The sequence below is a fragment of the Microcaecilia unicolor genome, chromosome 1, assembly GCF_901765095.1.
Source record: "Microcaecilia unicolor chromosome 1, aMicUni1.1, whole genome shotgun sequence".
Lineage (NCBI taxonomy): Eukaryota > Metazoa > Chordata > Amphibia > Gymnophiona > Siphonopidae > Microcaecilia > Microcaecilia unicolor.
Window position 1 is genome coordinate 696408710 of NC_044031.1, and position 22173 is coordinate 696430882.

General features: G+C 41.2%; 1 protein-coding gene across 1 annotated transcript in view; it reads left to right on the top strand.

Annotated features, from left to right (window-relative positions):
* The window catches only part of TRPM1 (transient receptor potential cation channel subfamily M member 1), a 153753-nt gene that overhangs the window by 53144 nt on the left and 78436 nt on the right, over window positions 1-22173 (top strand). Inside the window, exons 12-13 of the mRNA XM_030188493.1 lie at window positions 10740-10880; window positions 18998-19027. Of these exons, the coding sequence (XP_030044353.1) occupies window positions 10740-10880; window positions 18998-19027 (171 nt within the window). The remainder of the gene's footprint in view (window positions 1-10739; window positions 10881-18997; window positions 19028-22173) is intronic.

The window sequence follows — 22173 nt, forward strand, 5'->3', positions numbered from 1 at the left end:
GCTGCAGAGGGAGTGCACTTGTAAGTCAATAAGAGGAGTTTGAACTGTATTCGGAAACAGATAGGGAGCCAATGAAGTGACTTGAGGAGAGGGCTAATATGAGCATAGCGACACTGGCGGAATATAAGTCGTGCAGCAGAATTTCAAACAGATTGAAGGGGAGAGAGATGGCTTAGTGGGATACCTGTGAGAAGCAAGTTGCAATAGTCTAAGCAAGAGGTGATAAGAGTGTGGATAAGGGTTCTGGTAGTGTGCTCAGAAAGGAAAGGACAAATTTTGGTGATATTATAGAGAAAGAAACAAAGGTTTTAGCAGTCGAATATGTGCAGAGAAGGAGAGAGAGGAGTCGAAGATGACACCAAGGTTAGGAGCTGATGAGACAGGGAGGATCAGAGTGTTATCCACAGAGATAGAGAATGGGGGAAGAGGAGAGGTTGGTTTAGGGAGAAAGATAAGAAGCTCAGTCTTGGTCATGTTTATTTTCAGATGGCAGTCAGACATCCAGGCAGCAATATATGCACATATGCACATAAATGTCATTATTCTAAACAATACCCCCCTAATTCAAATAAAAGTCACCAACAATTGTGTGCACAAATTTGGATATGTGCCCAATTTATTGCATGCAATGTAATTAAATAATTAGCTAATTAGTGCCAATAATTGGCTTTTTAACAAATAATTATTGGCACTAATTAGATTTAATTGGAATGTACGCACATAAATTTTGGTGCAGGATTCATATGTAAATTTTACTTGTGAGTTGAAAAAGCTGGCAGAGAAATGGGCAGAACAGGGGCATTCCTTACAGTTTGATTTTCAATTTCCTCAGAAAAAATGGGCCAGAGAATAAGTTAGCTCTCTATACACCTTTGAGACCTCTAAGGTCCTCTCAAGGAGCATCACTATCTGTACCCTCATCAAAAGAAACTGTGCGATGTGATACCCGCATGTGAGCCTTCTCAGAAGTAGCCCCCACACTCTTGAGCTTACTTCCAGAGGGGCTACATCTAACTCAAGACTACCTCTACTTCAGGAAGCAGATGAAAGTCTTGCTCATCTCACAAGCTTTTAATACATAGGGTGACTGACTATACACTCATTTTGCACCTGGACTAGCTTGCTGCACACCCTGTAATTTAGACCAGTTCCTCATATCTTGTTTAACTATACAAAGATTTTGACTTGCATTTAGCCATCCATCCATTTATCCCAATTGACTCTGTACCTCCCATCTTGTCCCCATCTATATATATATGCACTCGACCCCTTGGCTAGATAGAAAAGCATTAACATCATATCTATGCTATTTGACCTTCCTATTTACAAAGCCATGCTATCATCTGCCAGTGCGCTAATGCCGACACAACCCATTCATTTTGAATAGGCTGTATCTGCATAGCTGTGCAGCTTTGTTATTGCGTTGCTTGTTAGGTGTTTCATTGATATTATACTGACATGATATTATATCTATGTTATTTGAATATTCTTCCATGCTGACATCATATTTCCAAATTTACATCATTTGCTATATTTATGTATATATTTTGTCATTTTACTATTGTTATGATGATAACAAAATTGTAAGTTTTATGTTAAACAATATCTGCTGTATACTGCCTTGGGTGACTCTGTTCATAAAGGCGATTAATAAAGCCCAATAAATAAATAAAGAAAATTTACACATGTTGTTATAGCATGAGGGAGGATGGTCACCTAATTTAGGTGCATGCATTTGCACCATGTTTCAGTTAGTGCAAATGACCACGCCTAAACTTAGACGCAATTCCCAGCAGAAGCGCTATTCTATAAACCATGCCTATCTTTAAGCACAACTTATAGAATAATGCTGTTTTGGCACCAATTTGTTTGGTGCCATATATAGAATTCAACCTACATGTATAATCAGCACATAAACGACAGTTTTCTGTAAGTTATGCCTGTGAGTGGGAGCCTATGTCCTATGTTTCCTCCACCCGTGTATATGCTCCCCTTGCAAATACAGGTTATTCAAGATAGGCACCTATTTACAGACCAGCACATAGGTGGAATATTGACACATATGCACATATATGCTAGGATTCTAAACACTTGCACATGTAACACTGTGTAAATTCAATCTCCACTGCAGCCCCTTGTGACCCTGGTCAAGTCACTTAACCCTCCATCGCCTGAGGTACACCTTAGATCATTGGTTCCCAAACCTGGTCCCGGAGGCACCCCAGCCAGTCAGGTTTTCAGGATACCCACAATGAATATTCATGAGAGAGATTTGGATGCAGTGGAGGCAGTGTATGCAAATCTCTCTCATGAATATTCATTGCGAATATCCTAAAAACCTGACTGGCTGGAGTGCCTCTGGGACCAGGTTTGGGAAGCACTGCCTTAGATTATGAGCCCACTAGGGACAGAGAAAGTGCCTGCATATATGACTAGATTCTATATATGGCGCTGAAAACTTGGTGCAGGAAAAAAATACACTTAGCACTATTCTATAAACAGTGCCTAAAGTTAGGTGCAGTTTATAGAATACAGGTAGCACCCAGATCCATGATTAAATTTAGACATGACCATTTACGCCAACTAAAACCTGGTATGGTATAAATGCCCACGCCTAACTTAGGTGTGGATTGGGTGTATTCTATAATAGTGTGCCTAATTTCTACTAACACCCATGACCCGCCCATACTCATCCCATGACTATGTCCCCTTTTGAGATTCGCACATTAGAATTTATACACACCAGTTTACAGAATACGTTAGAAAGTTGCGCATATAAATTCTAATTAGTACCAATTAGTGGTGACAATTGCTTGTTATTGGCCAAGTATCGGCACCGATTGACTTGTTAGACAATTAAGTTGCATACGCAATTTGGCCACAATAACAAATTTGCACACACAACTTTAGTCTCTGTATATAGAATCTGGGGGATAATGTGTACAGCGATGCATACGTCTAGTGGTGCTATGGAAATAGCTTCTAGTAGTAGTAAATATCAGCACCTAGTTCATAGAATCTGTACATTTGTCTGTACCTTTGACTGTACATTTGTCCTTTAGACTGTAAGCTCCTTTGAGCAGGGACTGTCCTTCTATGTTAAATTGTACAGCGCTGCGTAACCCTAGTAGCGCTTTAGAAGTGTCAAAGTAGTAGTAGTAGAATTGCCTTTTAAGGGGGCAGTTCTATACCTGGGCACCTCCATTTAAGTGGGTCCCTCTCTTGCTGAAGTCATTTCCTGCTTCCTGTCTAGCGGGGTCTGACCAATGGAAGCCTGTGGGGCCAGGGCAGGCAGCAATAATGGGGATGCCTGTAAGATACACTGGTGAGGGATGGGGTTCAGCAATGGGCAGGCAGATACCAAGACACCACCGGGCTGGCGCAGGCAGCAATAATGGATCACTGCAGGCGCCAGAGATGCCTGTAAGGTGCACTGGGGAAGGATGGGGTTCAACAATGGGCAGGCAGATGCTGAGATGCCGCAGAGGAGGAGAGATGTTGATGAGGTAGGTGAAAATAAACTAAAATTGTTTTAGATCTCCGAGGGGGGGGGGGAGGAGAGGGATGAGGCATGGTGTGGAAGGGCCCGTCTAAGTTAACTCTGGGCCCATCCAAAATACTGGGTCTGGCTATGCCATTGTGCTATACTAGCTGTCATGACTGATGATAATGTGGCAGCAGTTAACACCACCTGATGAGGTGATATTAAGTTTAGTTGTGCTACCAGCAGTCAGGCAGTAGAGCCATTGCCCAAAGTTAAAATAAAACTAAGAGCTGCAGCAGAAGTCCACCCCCCCACCCCTCCCCCTGCACTTCAGAACACAACTCCTGGACAATTTTTCCTTCTCCTGCACACAACCCCCTTAAGCAGACCCCACCCTAAAGCATAACCATCATCCAAGCAGAACAACCCTGAGAGCACTACCCAACCCTACTGGCATAGCCCAACCCTTCCCCTGTCCCCAAGGACTCATCTGTGGGTTCCCAGGTAGTCTAACAACAACAGTGGATGTAGTTCCCTCTGTTCCCCCTCCCCCACAAATGGCTCCAGGCTTCAAAATGGCCACTCTGACCCCTAGCAGATGTATCATGATATTACCACTAGGAGTTATCCTGCTACATATGAGGGCAATCACTCCTTATATGGAAGAATGACACTGTAGCAGTAGCACCACAAGAATACTACTAGGGGTCAAGATGACCATTTTGAAATCTGGAGCTAAAGGGAATAAGAGCATAGAGGGACCACTTCTAGCCTGTGCCACTACCAGTTAATCCCCTGGGGGGGGGGGGATTCTGCTCAGAGGGGGTGGAGCTCCATGAGAAGGAGTAGTCTGGGGGGGGAGGTTAATATTGAAGTGCCAAGGGAATCGGGAGACGCCAACTTTGGACACTAAGGCCAGCAATCCATACCTAAGCAGGTAGCTTGGGTGCACTTACACTGTGGAGGCATGGAATTTGGGTCTATGAAGTAAATGCTTGCCCTGTACAGAAATGCAGGCAGATGCTGGGATCGCCCCTGCATTTACTGAGCAAGCTTTGTAGTTAAGGTGTAGTAGGTGCAAAAGTTAATGCACTTTAATATTTTTTTAAAAGTCCCTTAATATATCCATTTAGGGAGACTGCACAGATCGTAGTTCTACATGGATAGGACTGCTGAATATCAGGCATGAAGATAAGCAGATAAATCATCCACTTATTTTTATGTGGCAGTCATAGCTATTTCTAAGCTCTGACACTTAAATGAGCCCATGTCTAAAGGTACTTGAAATGAATAATCTCTCATTTTACTCTTAAATGGCTTATTTTCATTTAAAAATCTTAAAAATAAGGGTCCCACCTGCAAAAATATCTTCACACTGTGCTTTTCTTACCAACTTTCTGCTGCTAATGAAGAGATTTGTGTTTGTGGCCATTTTTGAGCTTCAAATTTAAATACCAAACGAGAGTGGAAGCCTGGTCTTTAAATCTATGTGTTCTCTGAGACTCATAAATGCATATAAACTCAGATTTACAGCTGCTTGAGAGTCTCAGCATAGACTCATTAATATTAGCTCAATGCAACAGTCAGAAAGTTCTTACGCTACAGAGCATATAAATAATCCAGGATTACCTGGGTTTCTAAAGTACCAGCTTAAGTAGAGGAGTGTGGTAGCCGTGTTAGTCCACTCTTAAGGTTATCAATAGAAATCAAACAAAATAAAACATGGAAAAGAAAATAAGATGATACTTTTTTTATTGGACATAACTTAATACATTTCTTGATTAGCTTTCGAAGGTTGCCCTTCTTCGTCAGATCGGAAATAAGCAAATAGAGCACATTTGCTTATTTCCGATCTGACGAAGAAGGGCAACCTTCGAAAGCTAATCAAGAAATGTATTAAGTTATGTCCAATAAAAAAGGTATCATCTTATTTTCTTTTCCATGTTTTATTTTGTTTGATTTCTATTGATAACCTAAAGTACCAGCAAAAGCAGTTTTTTAGCAGCATTTACAGAATCACAGAGGTAGCACAAACTTGGAAGACAGGTTTTACTTTAATTTTGTATTTAAATTTATAACCTACACTGGCAGCATTTAAAAAAAAAAATCACTTCAGCAGCAGAAAGACTGGAGAAACATCACAACACAGAAGAGATTTTAGAACTGCTATAATTAATCATTTAAGTAAAAATAAAGATAACTGTGGCGCACTAGTATTTTCTATAGCTTCCAAATTTTACCATCAATCATATAAATGGCAAGTGACCAACTCACCTGCAAATGCGCAGTAGAGACTTCCCTCTCTGGCCCGCCCTCGCGTCAAGACGTGATGACGTCAGAGGTTGGAACAGAGAGGGAAACGGAGTCGGACTATAGACGCTGCCGCTGGAGCCTGGAGACGAACATCGCGCGCACCAACCTCCACCGTCCCCCCCCATCCCCACCGCCGCTCCCGCCCCCCTCCGTATTGGGCCCCCTGCACTGACCTGACAGCGCCTCTCACCTCCGTGTGGAAGCGCTGCAGGCAGCAGCAGAGCGATCTGCTGCTGCCTGCAGCGCTTTCACATGGAGGTGAGAGGCGCTGTCAGGTCAGTGCAGGGGGCCTGGCACAGAGGGGGGAGGGAGCGGCGACAAGGAGGGTAGCTGGAAATCTCGCCCGTTTTAATGGGCTTAACGGCTAGTATCTACATAAAGGACTCAATTCTGTAAATAGGGCCCAAATTTGGGTGCCAATAAAAATTAGCACTAAGTGCCATTCTATAAACAGCGCTCAGAGTTGGGTACTGTTTATAGAATAGCGTTTGGCACCGGGATCTGAGAATTTACACCAACTGTAACCTGGTGTAAATTCTCATGTCTAAATTAGGAACACCGCGTCAGAATTCTATAACACTGCATGCAAAATTCCAGAATGCCCTGATCCGCCCGTGGCTGCACCCCCTTTTCAGATCTGCATATAAAATTTATGCACAGGTCCCAGTGCCTAAAGATGTGCGTGCAAATTTTAATTAATGCCAATTAGCACCCGATAATTATTAGCGCCCAATTATCAGCGCTACTTGGCTTGTTTATCAATTAAATTGTATGCACAAATTGGATGTGCTGGGGAAGTTGTAAATCTGAGAGGTCCAGTTGAAAGAGCAGATGTCATGCTTTTGAGTAGCCTAATGGTTAGTGCAGCAGACTCTGCTCCTGGAGAACTGGGTTCAATTCCTGCTGCAGCTCCTTATGACTGTGGGCAAGTCACTTAACCCTCCATTGCCCCAGGTACAAAATAAGTATCTGTATACATGTAAACCGCTTTGAATGTAGTTGCAAAATACCACAGAAAGGCAATATACCAAGTCCCATTTCCCTTTCCCTATTATTGTAAACTGTCAGCCTTCTCCTGCCCCTTTGGTTCTCCAGCTCAACAGGAAGCAAATCTGGCATGAGTCTTTAGTTGTGGACTTTTCCTCTATGTTGGACCCCTTTGACAAATCTAATCTCATCATGGGCCCTGAATCAGGGCAAATGATGTCACTAATAAGCGATGGCCATGACTCCTTCCCTCTCCTCCCCTGGAAGCCTTGAATGCTGCCTTCACAGCATCCCCAACCAACCCAGCCAACTAAAATGCAGAGCCTAGCTCAGGGACTGAGCCAGAGGAGTTGTGTATGGAAGTCCACACCACTGAAACTGAGCCAATGCTCCTACTCCCAGCAATGTGATTGTACCAATTTTAATTCTACTTTGTTTGGGGGGGGGGGGGGGGGTAAAGTACTGGTTCAGCTAGCTTTCTAATATAAGAAGACTTCATCAGTGCAATCATACGAATTGCGTTCAAGATCTGCACGATTGTACACAAAATCATTCACGCAGACGCCCCAATCTACATGCTGGATCTTGTAGACCTACCTCCCAGAAACGCTACAAGGTCATCCCGCAACTTCCTCAACCTGCACTTCCCTAGCTGTAAAGGACTAAAATACAAACTGATGCATGCCGCTACCTTCTCCTACATGAGTACACAGCTATGGAATGCACTACCTACAGACCTGAAGACAATCAACGAAATAACTATCTTCCACAAATCTCTGAAGACACACTTCTTTAACAAAGCCTACAATGAGAACCGATAACAGATAACCTCACCAATATCCCTCACCAACCCAATCAGTTATTAAATCCCACCCTCTATAACTACCCTAATCTCTCCCTTCCTTCTCCTTTCTTCCCTTACCTAAACTATGCACAATACTACTACTACTACTACTACTACTACTACTATTTAGCATTTCTATAGCGCTACAAGGCGTACGCAGCGCTGCACAAACATAGAAGAAAGACAGTCCCTGCTCAAAGAGCTTACAATCTAACCATGTAAGCCACATTGAGCCTGCAAATAGGTGGGAAAATGTGGGATACAAATGCAATAAATAAATAAATAAAATACTCTCTAATCAGATTGCTTTGCATAAGAAGAGCTATTTTTTTTCAAAAGAATTTTTGCTTTAGGCACAGCAAAGAATATGAGAACTATTTGAAAATATACCTCACAGTATTCAAAGCAAGAGAGACTCCTGTCTGCTTAAATCACACTTTTTCTTGTATTTTGTTGTTAATAGAAAACCTAATAAATATAAAATCAAAGTAAAGCATAACATTTTGCAGCAATGACAACTGTAAGAATTTAAACACCACTGCTGGTGTTTATATTGATAAATCTAATTAACAGGGCTCTAATGTAGAAAATACAAGGAGCTTAACAATGCAGTCATTAATCCCAACAAACGTTTTCTTCTATAAGCACCAAAACCATTGATATAACTAATCTCAGCCAATAGCAAACCATATAAAAGATTTTTGTGGACCTTCAGAAAACAGTGTCTTTTTTTCAACTGCTATCAATTAAGCAGATCAGTGTTTTCAATTTTCATTGGTCCCATTATATGCATTTGTTTAGTGTTTTATCAAAAACTTTTTCTTAATACATCAAAGTATTTCATAAACTTTAGCTTTTTCACAAGTCATAATTCATATTTAATATTTTCAAAATCACAATAGCGTAAATAACCAAGGGGGTCTTTTATTAAGTGGCAGTAAGCCCAATGTGGGCTTATTGGGCTTACCGCTCGCTAAACTGGAAGTACTGCCAGGCTACCACAGCAGCCCAGTGGTAGGTCCCACCCCTAGCATGTGCCATGTCCGGCGCTACAAAAATATTTTAATTTTTGTAGGGCTGGTGTTTACCCAGTGGTAATCGGGCAGTGCCACATGCTGCCCAGTTACTGCTGGGTTAGCACTGGAACCCTTACCGCCATCTCAGTGGGTTGCAGTAAGTGCTCCCCACTGAAATGGCCCTCTAATTGGATAACAGTCTAATCAATCAGATCAGTGACTACCACTCATGTTCGGCATTAAGCCCACATGGATATACTGCTATATGTAAAAAAAGTGAACCAAGTATAAGACAGTCAAGCCATTGTGACACCACTGCTGAGGTTGGCTCGTAGGCATTGGTGGAATGAGGCATTATGACATCACAATATCAGCTCTGGTTACCAGAGATTGAAACCCTTCACACTAAGGAGGGAAGTTATCAATGTGGGCTACATTGCATAAGATGATACTCTGTGCTAAAATAGCATGACTTGTGGTAAACTAACCTGTCATAACTGTAGCCCACATCGATAACTTCCTTTCTTAATTGTTTGGCCATTTGTTTCTGCCTAGCTGTGTGTAATAAGATGTTATATTAAGTTACATTTATACAGTACCTTACCAGTTTAAGAGATTTTCCAAGCAATTTCAATAAATCATGGTTGTTCAACCTCGGTCCTCGAAGGCCACAATCCAGTCAGGTTTTCAAGATCTCCCCAATGAATATGCATGAGATCTATTTGCATGCACTGCCTCAATTACATGCAAATAGATCTCATGCATATTGATTGAGAAAAATCCTGAAAACCCGACCTGTCAAAGGCCAAGGTTGGACACCCCTGGTCTAAATCTTATTGCTCCTTTAGAAAGTTTGCATTTTCCATGTTCATTTCAACTTTTCAGATTTGCATTTAGCATTCTGTTACACCTTCGATGTCCATGTGTCAACTGAAATCATTTCTATGTTTTGCACTTTGACCTGTTCCACAATGCTTCTGTGTCTTCATTTTCATTGCTATCTGCTCTCTCTTTTCATATCTGTGCACTGCAATCAGGCAGCAGCTGGCTAGGGGATTCGGTTGGGTTAACATGGAGGTGATTTTCTTTGTCTAGATCATAGATGTGTCAAAGTAATGGCTTAGTGCTCTTTTAGATGTAACTCCCTTATTCTGCATGAAAAGCTTACAGTGAAGCTGGCAAAACAGGTTTCATTCAGCTCAAAGTCTTGGAGGATTTGCAAGGCTTTTTGTTGCTATCCAGTCCTTTGCAACATAACAACTGATATTACACACCCTACTTATTTACCATCTTTTGAGTTTCAGATTGAGCTAAATCAGTTTTTTTGAGGTTACACTATAAATTTAGTACAACACAATGGGGGTCTTTTACTAAAGTGCATTCAGATTTTGCACTTAATATGCCCCAACTGCAAAAATTAGCACATGTTAGGTGCAAAGGCTGTGTGCTAAATGTTGGGGGCCTCCTGCAGAGGAGTCACTAAGTGAAGCCACACTTAGGGGTCCTTTTACCAAGCTGTGGTAAAAAGGGCCCTGCAGTAGCGGCGGGGTGGGGTGGGGCATTTTTGCCACACACCAGAACCCTTTTTACCGCAGCTGTTAAAAAGCCCCTAAAAAAGACATGGCCATGTGTTAAGATTACTCTTACTGCATTGCCATGCGGAGAGGAGCACTTACTGCCACCCACTGAGGTGGTGGAAAGGGATCCCAGGGCAACCTGGCGGTAACTGAGCTGTGTGCAGTGCTGCCCAATTACTACCAGGTTAGCACCACACTAGAAATGACTGAGGTACTTTTTATAGCGCCAGAAATGGCGTGCATTCAAAGTGGAACTACCGCTGGCAGCCATGTTGGGCTGGTGGTAGTTACGGTTTGCTGCATGGCAACCCTTTAGTAAAAAGGCCCCTAACTGAGGGGGTCTTTTTACACAGGCATACTAATGTTTTTAACGCACGCTAAACGCTAGAGATGCCCACAGAAATATATGGGTATCTCTAGCGTTTAGCGCATGCTTATTTCTAGCACATGCTAAAAACACTAGTGCTCCTTTGGAAATTGTATCTTCTCCTATAAATTAATTTCTTCATATTGTATAGGGAAATCTTCCACCAGATTACCATGTCAGCCTGATTGACATTGGTCTTGTGCTTGAATACCTCATGGGTGGTGCCTATCGCTGTTACTACACTCGAAAGACATTTCGTACCCTTTACAATAATTTATTTGGACCAAAGAGGGTAAGTACATGCTAAGCATCTTATCCTTTGTGTGTGTGCTGTGAAACTTATATTTAGTCCCTTTCCATTAAATTCATTTTGCTCCCAGACAGATAGACATTCTCAATCCCTTATGTTTGATTTTTTTTTTCCAATACTCCACTGAGATGGAAAGAATTAAAAAAAAAAAACAGAGTACTAATTATGATAATGCAGATAAAATGGAATATGAATTTAGGGGTCCTTTTACCAAGCTGTGGTAAAAAGTGGGCTTAACACACTCTTATATGGGACTTTTCCACACACCAAGACCATTTTTACTGCAGCTGGAAAAGGGTCGATTTTCCATTTTCTCAGTTAATGGCCATGCACTAATTTGCAACAGAAAAAGATGGAAATAATTCCTCTACAACTACTACAAGTGTATGCACTAACCAATTTGTATGGAACAAGCTAAAAATCACTTACCTCATATGGCCAAACACACTGACTTCGTGTGCTGAAACAGCTTTAACCCTAGAACGCATATTGGGGGCCTTTTAGGCCCCCATGCTTACATTTTTGCTATTATCTGCAAAATTACTTTAGTTAGAATTTTGAAACTCAAGGTATTACTCAAGTATGTCATTGTTGATAATATCCAATTGTTCATATAATTTTTTTTCATAGGCATTATGGTGTAACAATGCTTGTTTGGTGAAAACTACATCTGTACGAATTGGGGGCCTTTTAGGCCCCCGCTGTTTTTATCATGTTCTCAGAAGTGTTTGTGACTCAAGTTACTTTATTTGTACTCAGTAATGCTGGTGGAGGGGCCAGGGTGTGGATAATAACATGTGAGGATGTCATGTGATTTTTGGAGGGAGTGATAAGGCCATGACATCACCTCAGGTCCTCTGAACACTGAGGACAGTATACACTGTGAGCTAATTGCTGAAGGACCTGTGATAAGATAAGCTGTTGAGAGGAAATCTGTTTCATTTTCTAACATCTAGTCAGCAATGGCACAGTCTTCCTCCAAGTGTCTGACTGACCAAGAGATTGAAGCGATTATGTTTCAAAGCGATGATGAAAGTGAACTATCTTTGTCTGATGAAGAATATCTGCCACCAGCTAATCAAACATCCTCATCCAGTGATTCTTCTGATGATGAAGAAGTGAATCTAGTGGATCCTCAAGAAGTGATAAGTAGAACATCCAAAACGAATGTTTTTTGGGACAGTAATCCTACATTAGTCGGACGTACTCCAATACACAATATTGTGAGACAGGCTCAAGGAGCTGTGGGAAGTCCCAGTTACTTTACCCCTAAAGATGTATTCTGTACTTATTTTTCTGACAATATTGCAGAAGAGGTCCTATTATGTTCAAACCTAGAAGGAAGACATATCGCTTCAGCAAAAAATAAGTCCTGGAAAAATATCTCAAAAGAGGAACTTTATGCATATATTGGACTTTTCCTGCTGGCAGGGAGTCAAAAATCATATTGATGTCCCAATACGAGAATTATTTCTGGACCCACTTTCTGATCCACACTATAAGGCGACAATGTCAGTAGGCAGATATGAGGAAATTAGAAGGATCATTCGCTTTGATGATAAGCGAACTCGTGCAGCGAGGTTTGAAACAGACAAATTAGCCCCTATCAGTTATATCTGGAACATATTTATCAAAAATTGCACAAAACTTTACAATCCTAGTACTAATGTTACTGTAGATGAGCAACTTGTACCGTTCAGAGGACGCTGCAAATTCATACAATACATGCCCAGCAAGCCAGCCAAGTACGGTATAAAAATCTTCTGGATGTGTGATTCTGCAAATTATTATGGCATAAATGGCGTAATCTACTGTGGCAAAGAGGTTGGTGCACCAGTACAGAAGGATCTGGGGTCTGAAATAGTCAAAACTCTTGCTGTTCCAATATTCAATTCAGGTAGAAACATCACCATGGACAATTATTTCACCAATGTTGAACTAGGCAATTTTCTGCTTGCAAAAGCTATTACACTTGTTGGTACTATAAAGCAAAACAGACGAGAAATTCCAGCAGCACTCAAACACAATCGTCAGCGAGCACTTTATGAGAGTGTCTTTGGATTCAATAACAAAGCGACTTTGGTATCTTACAAGGCAAAGAAGGAGAAATCTGTAATTTTACTCAGTACCATGCATCACGATTGCAGTGTTGACAGCAATAAACAAAAATTGAAACCAGAAATCATCCTGCATTACAATGCAACAAAAGGAGGTGTAGATAAAATGGATGAGATGGTGGGAGAATATTCGTGTAAGAGGCAAACAAAACGATGGCCTGTAGTACTATTTTCAAATATGCTTGATGTAGCAGCCCTAAATTCATTCATTATTTATACAGAAACTCATCCTGAATTTCATGCACAGAGGAAGGACAGGAGACGCTTATTCTTGAAGGACCTTTGTCATGAACTTGTAATACCTCACATGATAGAGCGAAGCGACTTGAAATGCTTGCCAAAGAAAACTAAAGAAGCAATGAAACGGTGTGGCGTACAGTTTCAGATTACTCCAGAGCCAGGAGAAAGAAAACGAAAGCGTTGTTTCATGTGTCCAAGAAACATAGAGAGGAAAACTGAGCGATATTGTTCCACTTGTAAGGAAACTGTTTGCAAAGAACACTCTTTTGGTGTTTTCTGTGAAAAATTATAATTAAAATGTTGTCCACTATTCATATTTTATTGAGCAATTTTGAAATAAACTTGTGAAAGTTATTTAAGTGTGTTTTTCTACATTATGTGCATGGGGGCCTAAAAGGCCCCCATGACGCTAATATGTATATTTTTAACGTCATGCGTTCTAGGGTTAAATAAGTCTGTTTATATGTCCATTGTAATCATAGGTCTCAAAAACTCCCCTTTCATTTCACTTGCACAATACATTTTTTCATATGCATTTTAAATATTATTAATGTGCTACCATATTGCCTTTAAAATCTTTCAAACATATTGCTTCTGTGGCAGTACATTAATCAACAGTTCAATTAGAACTATTAACTTTCACAATTACTTCACTCCAGCAATTCATAGTTCATAGAAACAGACAGTACTTATTTGACTCCCAGTGAGGATCTCTGTTTCACCAACTGCTTCTTCAGGGAGTATAAACAATAGAACATTCTTTCGATCAATTTAAATGATTTGTGATTGAACACATTAAGGGGCCGTTTTACTAAGGTGCGCCGAAAAATGGCCTGCGTTGTATTGGACGTGTATTGGATGCGCGCAGTTTCATTTTTCAGCGCACTTGCAAAAAAGGCCTCTGTTTTTATGGCCAAAAATGAATGTGCAGCAAAATAAAAACCAGCGCACATCCATTTTGGGCCTGAGACCTTACTGCCACCCACTGACTTAGCGGTAAGGTCTCACGTGTTAATCGGGCGGCAATTGTCCGCACGCGTACACTGCCAATTACCGCCTAGTTAGCACCACGTGGTAGAAAATAAAAATTATTTTCTGCTGCATGTATCAGATGCACGTAAAAACTGGAATTACCACCCAGGTAACGCGGTAGCCGGGCAGTAGTTCCAAATTGACGCGCTTTGGACATGCTTAAGCACCTACGCGCCTTAGTAAAATGGCCCCTAGGTCTTCAGCATGGGGAGATGTTTGGGATCTAAGGTTATTGTAGAGAGAACAGTGGTGGATTCATCAATTAAGTTCTATTGAACCAGAAAGTTTAAACACCAGCATACAATGGTCTGCTTTTTATTAACACCTGAAATTATACATAGTAAGTAGTCAGTGATGTCACCTTTACACACCCAATGAGAATAGATGTTGGTGATGTTATGTTTACACTCCCAGTCTTAAGGCATGTTTTCATTGACTTCTCCCCTTGCTGACATCCTGGCGGGTTTTAAATGTATGTGGAGATTAGCGTCAGTGGATTAGCCGCCATTTTAAATGCACTCCTGGTTTTGTGAGCAGTTTATCATGTGAGTTGTGAGTAATAACCAGAGCGTTTTGACTAGTCGGATTGTGATTAGAAGCTTTGAGACAATTTAGAGCCTTATTCGTTTGTTCTGTTTTAATTTATGATTGTAGAATTAAGCTAATTCAGTGAAACACAACTAGAATGTTAAGTACACCCTGAAGAAGCTGTGGTGAAACAGAGATCCCCACTGGGAGTCAGATAAGTGCTGTCTGTTTCCATGAGCTATGAATTGTTGGAGTGCCGTTGCAACTGTGAAAGTTACTAGTTCTAATTGAACTGTTGATTAATGTACTGTCACAGGAGCAATATGTTTGAATGATTTTAAAGGCAATATGGTAGCATATGAATAATATTTAAAACAAAAGTCCCAAGGGAGAGATAAATAATATGTAAAATCACAAAAACAGAATCAATCCCACTAAAAAAAATATTAGATAGATAGATATATTATCATATCAAGCTAACAATCTCAAAAAAATCTTTTTTTTTTTAAAGGGAGACAAAGGAGAATTCAGCATAAGCTATAATGTACTGCCGAGCTTAATCTCAGTGAGTGAAGCCAAGCAATTTGGCTCACTTAAAAAGCTCTATACATCATTAATACTCCTAGTTATTTCCTTCCCATATTTTATTCATATTTTTTATATACCAAACAATGATTGTAAAAAGGTCTGCAAAGAAGCTAATAGACATAATAGCACAATGTCCGTTGGCTGAAAAATAAAGTTTTCAAAGTAACAGTCATCAAATTTCCAAAATAAACAGCACCGGTATTTCCTGTTTTTAATCTAACCTCCTTGGCTTACATGGACACTGCTGCAGAATCTTCCACCCTCTCCACTCAAGTTGAAAAGGACGGCTCTGTCACACTGTGCACATTATTATAGAAGATCTGTTGCCAATATAGCACTGACCTCCCTGATGAAGGAGTTCTGAAACAGGTGCTTAACACTGCCCTTAAGCTTCCCATTGTCTCCTCCCAATGTCTCAATGTTGATGTCCCATTGTGATATTCCTAATGATAATTCGATTATCTCGCATAACTTGTACAATGTAACCCATAACCAAGTTGCAACAAATTTATTTTCATTATTCATATCTTATTGTAAGCCACACTGAGCCCGCAAAGAGGTGGGAAAATGTGGGATACAAATGCAAACAATAAATAAATAAATATTGAGATAAGTTCGCTCCTTACTGTTTTCTTTGAAATACTGGTGCTGTTTATTTAGGAAATTTGATGACTGTTACTTTGAAAAGGTTATTGTGTTATTATGCTTATTAGAGTCCTTGTGGACCTTTTTTACAATCATTGTTTGATATATAAAAAATGACTAAAATATAGGAAGGTAATAACTAGGGGCCCCTTTTACCAAGCTGCAGCAAAAGGGGGCCGGTGCTGCCATCGGCGCAAGTTTTACACATGCAACTAGGTCCCCCGTTTACCACAGTTGGTAAAAGGGAAGTCTCGCTTTTCTACCGGAAATGGCCATGTGGCAAGTGTTTTTATTCTTCATTTCTATCCCGGGAAGAATTGCCCCTCTCCTACAATGGACATGTGTCCAAATGGACGAGGGGAGCCTCCCAGAAGGCTTAAAATATATTCCTGTAACATGACCTCTTTCATCTGACTCCTGATATCCGTGAATATCAGTAGATGAGTAAGGGTCCTACCCATAACTAATTTAGGCTCAGGAGGTTAAGCATCCTGCAAGTCATTATTTAAAAAGGAAGTACCGCTGGGCTACTGCATCAGCCCAGCATTAGTTCCCACCCCCAGCGTGCTATCATATCCGGCGCTACAAAAAAAAATATTTTTTTGTAACACCGGTGTGTACCCAATGGTACGCTATAGAAATGCTAAATAGTAGTAGTAGTAGTATAAGTTACTCTCTTCCTGCTACCTCACCAGTCTTATGGAAAAGATGTGCTGGGAAGAGGACTTCTGTTTATCATAAATACCATGAAAAGGTGCAAACCATACATATTTCTAGTTTTTATTTTAATATAAGCTATTTTGCTTTTTTGAGCTGGGAGCAGATCTGGAATTGCAAGACATTTTTTTCTGGTAACCCCCCTTCTAAGGCTGTAGAAATTTGTAGTTTGACATTTTGGCCTGTGCTAACTTGTGATAAGTTGCTGGTCAGCAACTAAGAGCCAGAGACTCCTATGACTAAGGACGCCTGCTGTATCCAGATAAACAATCAGAAGGAGAAGTAAGTGGGTGTGGGTAAAACTATAGCCCTAGCAAGAGGGTGGAGGGGGCTAGTATGATGACTGTGCATACCAAGGACACAAGTCTACCCATATCAAATGAAAACTTATGCTTATATGCATGGCAGGCCCTAACTGCCAATATAATAAGGGAATAAATGGTGGAACATAATTCATAACAGGAAACAGAATATTCTGAAAAGATGCATATTCATTAGGTAGGAAGGGCAATTATAATTAAGATAATGAAGAAAGGCAGAAAAAGTATTTAAGAGGAAACAGAACTGAGGATGGCAAGCCTCAATGTGCCTACACTAGCAGGTGGACGTATTTCACAGCTCCCAGGGAAAACTCTGTTTTTATTTGCTACATATTAAACTGTATTGGAAGTTTATTTGTTACTATTTCAATAATTACTGATTAGCTTCTTTGACAATTTGAATAAACATCATAAATGTCTAATACTTATTTAGAAGCCAGAGTTTTTCTTGCTTGGAATTCTGCCTGGGGGGAGAAAAGACGAAAGTGAACACTTCTTAGGAGTAGGAGTAGCTCTGGGCTGGGGGAGAAGGATTTCTGATGAGGGGATAGGATCTCTAAGGAGGTTCTCTATTGGATGAGAGCGCCATCAGAGGAAAGGATGTTTGTTTGGGTTCAAGATCTCTAGAAAAGGGCTGCCAGAAGGAGCAGGAAATATGGGTGCAAGGCTGGGGAGGGCAATGAAAGGGCAGCAGTACACCATGCTGCTGCCAGTAGAGAAGCAGTAGAGGTAAACTCCCTGTGTCAGCTGCTGTCATCACCTGGGGCTCAAGCTCTACAAATGGAAGAGGAAGTATCATCAATCCCTAAATCACTGGGGGCAGACCCTCCAGTCAGCTGCAGTGGACAAACTGTTGTACTGTTTTTCCTGCAACAGTCTGGGGCCCAGGATATTATCTTCTTCCTTGTAGTGAATATCAAATATCTGCAGTACTTCCAGTGTAACTCACCTCAAGCTACCAATAAAAAAGCATGAGCTAAATATAAGTAAATAATAAATAAATCTGACCTGTGCACTAGCAGTAATCTACATCTTTAGAAGGGATAGCTAATTTTACCTTGGCAATGGTATTTACATTATTTACATATATGGTTGGACTAAGTGTTCCCGATAAATTAGAGGATCCCTGTACATTCACGTTGGTGAACGTGCCTCTTAAACATTTGACTTGTGCATTAGGATTGATTTTTGATTAGTACGCCGGTTCCTTTATCTTTCCATTTTTTTCATTTCTGGAACTGTAATTATGTAATAATAATTGTTCCACCTTTCCGTTTCCCTTTGGAAGGCAATGTACCAATCAGTCAGCAAAACTGAAAGCCTGACTATGGCAAGGAAAACTTTCCCACTTTGTGCTCACATTCCACTGGGGCAATCGCAGAGTACAGATGTGATAAGCTTCTCTTGTGGGCTAACATCACTGGTCAATTTGGAAAGCAGTAGAAATCACAAAGAAAATAATGTTAATCAACACTTTACTAAATAAGCTCCAGAGACTGAGGGCTCCTTTTACGAAGCTGCAGCAAAAGGGGGCATGCGCCGGCAGAGGGTAAAAGGTAGGTCATTCTTTTTTCAGGAAATGGCCATTTGACAAGTGAAACACTTCCTACGTGGCCATTTCAGGGGGACCCCTTACCGCCACCCATTGAGGTGACGGTAAGGGCACACTAACCCGGCAGTAACCGATTACCATTGGGTACACACCGGATATGATAGCATGCTGGGGGTGGGAACTACTGCTGGGCTGATGCGGGAGCCCAGCGGTACTTCCTTTTTATCAAGCGGTAAGACCGCATTGGGCTTACCACTGCTTTGTATAAGGAGCCCTGAAACTTCAAGTATGATCTTGTACAAAGTGTCATTCATTAGCTATTTTAACTCTAACTCTATCTTCTTTTCTTTGAAAATGCAGCCGAAAGCTCTTAAACTGCTAGGAATGGAGGTAAGTTGAACATGACAAAAATGTATGTTAAATTATGGGGCTCATTTTCAAAAGAGAAAAACATTTAAAAAGTGGCATAAAGTGGCACTTGATGTTACAAAAAATCTCTCTCTAGTATAATGGCAAAAAATCGTACTCTGCAAAAGACATCAAATTTCAAAGGAATGAGTAAGGGAAAAAGCCTCTGAATTTCGCCCAACTTTCAACCCATGTAATTGTTATTAGTAACAAGGGTTGAGAAAATTTGCTGGGTTTCTTATCATCGGCAAAAAACCCTTAAATTCCAAAGTATGGAAGATGCTAAAGCTCAACAGAATCAACTGGGGATCCATAGACATGTGAAAGTATCATAACTTAACTTAACTTTCAAGTGCGAGTACAAAACAACGTGCGAATCATCGGTCCAAACACACCAACTTTGGCCAGAGTTTCGCTGTAAAGTTGCTTTCTCAAGGCGCAAGTAACCAAAAAGGTCAAACACAGACGAGCTTGGCTGATGCAACCGGAAGTGGGTATGGCCAACCTGTCAAAAAATAATTAACTTAGCTTTACAAAATCCAGTGGACTATACTACTCTTGTTTGGGGTTGCCCTGCTGCTCCATGCAGGTTATACCCTTCTGTGCCTTGTTTGAAGATCATTTAAATTTTGCTTGGATTGCAACCTTTTGCTCTATAGGGATCCTCTATTCACAAATCATTGGATCACTTAATTACATATACAATAAGGAGCTGATATTCAAAGTTGTAGCACTGCTTCATAAAAGGAGCCCAAAATCACAATACAAACTAGCCTTCCAATGCAACAAAGTCAGACATAAAATAACATACAATGTACAATCACCCCAATATTCCAGCCCTCTTATTTATTATTTGCTAATTTTTATTTGTTGGAAGACATATCTGACATCATGAAGAAGCAAACCGGGCACTCAGGAGAACGAGACCATAGCGGATAGATTGAATGAATTATTTGCTTTGGTCTTTATCCAAGAAGATGTACCGAAAATGGTTTTCAAGGGTGATGATATGGAGGACCTGATAGAAATCTTGGTGAACCTAGTAGAGATAGAGGGGCATAATCGAAAGGGACGCCCAAGTTTTCCTGGGGACGTCCTCACAGGATGGCTCCAGCAAGGGGCGGGGAAACCCGTATTATTGAAACAAGAAGGGCGGCCATTTTTCATTTCGATAATACGGTCGAGGACTCCCAAATCAGCAAACTTAGGTCAACCTTAGAGATGGTCATCCCCAGGACTTGGTCGTTTCTGATTTTCAGCAATAATGGAAAGCGAGGACGCCCATCTCAGAAACGACCAAATCCAAGCCATTTGGTCATGGGAGGAGCCAGCATTCGTAGTGCACTGGTCCCACTAACTGAACGGAAAAAGCCCTTCCCTTACCGATCCCTTAGCGATTCGGAAAGGAATGAGCATGCATGAAGGAAATTGCATGCAAATGAGCTGCTTGCTGTTAGCTCATTTGCACACGATTTCCTTCCTAAGGAGGGGAAGCCAGTGCAGAGCAGCCAAGCGTTATGCGTGACTGCTCTGTGCATGCGAAATATGGCTTCATACATGCAGACAAGCTGCATGTATAATAGCCGTCTACAACCTTAGAAAAATACAAGTCAAGGTGAAAATGTTTTTTCTTTAAGAGTATGGATAAAGGATGTCCTTTGCTATGCCTCCGTCCCTTTGACGGCAGTTGAGGACGTCCAAAATGTGGATGTTTTTGTGAGAAGGATGTCCATGCCTTTACTATACCTCTGACACCCCCTTTATTTATTTGGATTTTGGATCACAAGTAGCAGCAGTGGGGTATGAACTCCCCACCTCTGGTTTGCAAGACCAGTGCTCTAATCACTAGGCCACTCCTCCACTCCCTGGAAATTTGGCTGTCCCTGTGGGGGAGTGGGGGGCAGTTCAGGACGTCCAAAATGTTTGAAAGAAGGATGTCCACACCTTCGTTATGCCTCCGATGACACACACATACCTCCCCCCCAGGGACCTGCATACTGCCCCCCCCCCCACAGGGACAGCTAAATTTCAAGGGAATGGCATGGAGTGGAGGAGTGGCCTAGTGGTTAGAGGTGGCCAATTCAAATCCCACTGCTGCTACTTGTGATACAAAATCCAAAAAATTAAAGGGGATGTCAGAGGCATAGCAAAGGCATGGATGTCCTTCTCACAGAAATTTGGACATCCTCAACTGCTATCACAGAGGCATATGAAAGGACATCCTTCACCCATACTCTAAAAAAAAGTTTTTAAAGTTGTTTTTTTCAGGGTGGGAGGTGGTTAGTGACCACTGGGGGAGTTAGGGGAGGTCATCCCCGATTCCCTCCAGTGGTCATCTGGTCATTTAGGGCACATTTTTGTGGCTTGGTCATAAAAAAAAAGAACCAAGTAAAGTTGTCCAAGTGTTCATCAGGGACACCCTTCTTTTTTCCATTACCGCTTGAGGACACCCATATGTTAGGCATGCCCCAGTCCTGCCTTCACTACGCCTCCGACATGCCCCCTGGAACTTTGGTCATCTCTGCGATGGGAAGAAGTTGGGGACGCCCAAAATCGGCTTTCGATTATGCTGATTTGGGCGACCCTGAGAGAAGGACGCCCATCTCCCGATTTGTGTCGAAAGATGGGTGCCCTTCTCTTTCGAAAATAAGCCTGATACTGAGAAAATTGAGAAATTAAAGAGTGATAAATCACCTGGACTATATGGTATTCATCCCTGGGTACTGAAAGAACTCGAACATGAAATTGCTGATCTATTCTTAGTGATCTGTAACCTATCATTAAAATGATCCATAGTACTTAAAGATTGGAGGGTGGCCAATGTAATGCCGATTTTTTAAAATGGTTCCAGGGGTGATCCGGGAAATTACACTCTGGTAAGCCTGACTTCAGTGCTGGGCAAAATAATGGAAACTATTATAAAGAATAAAATTATAAAACACATAGGCAAACATTGTTTAATGGGACAAAGTCAGCATGGATCAGCCAAAGGAAGTCTTGCCTCACCAATTTGCTTCATTTTTTTGAAGGCATAAATAAACATGTGGATAAAGGTGAGCCGGTTGATGTAGTATATCTGGATTTTCAGAAAGCTTTTGACAAAGTTCCTCATGAGAGACTCTTGAGAA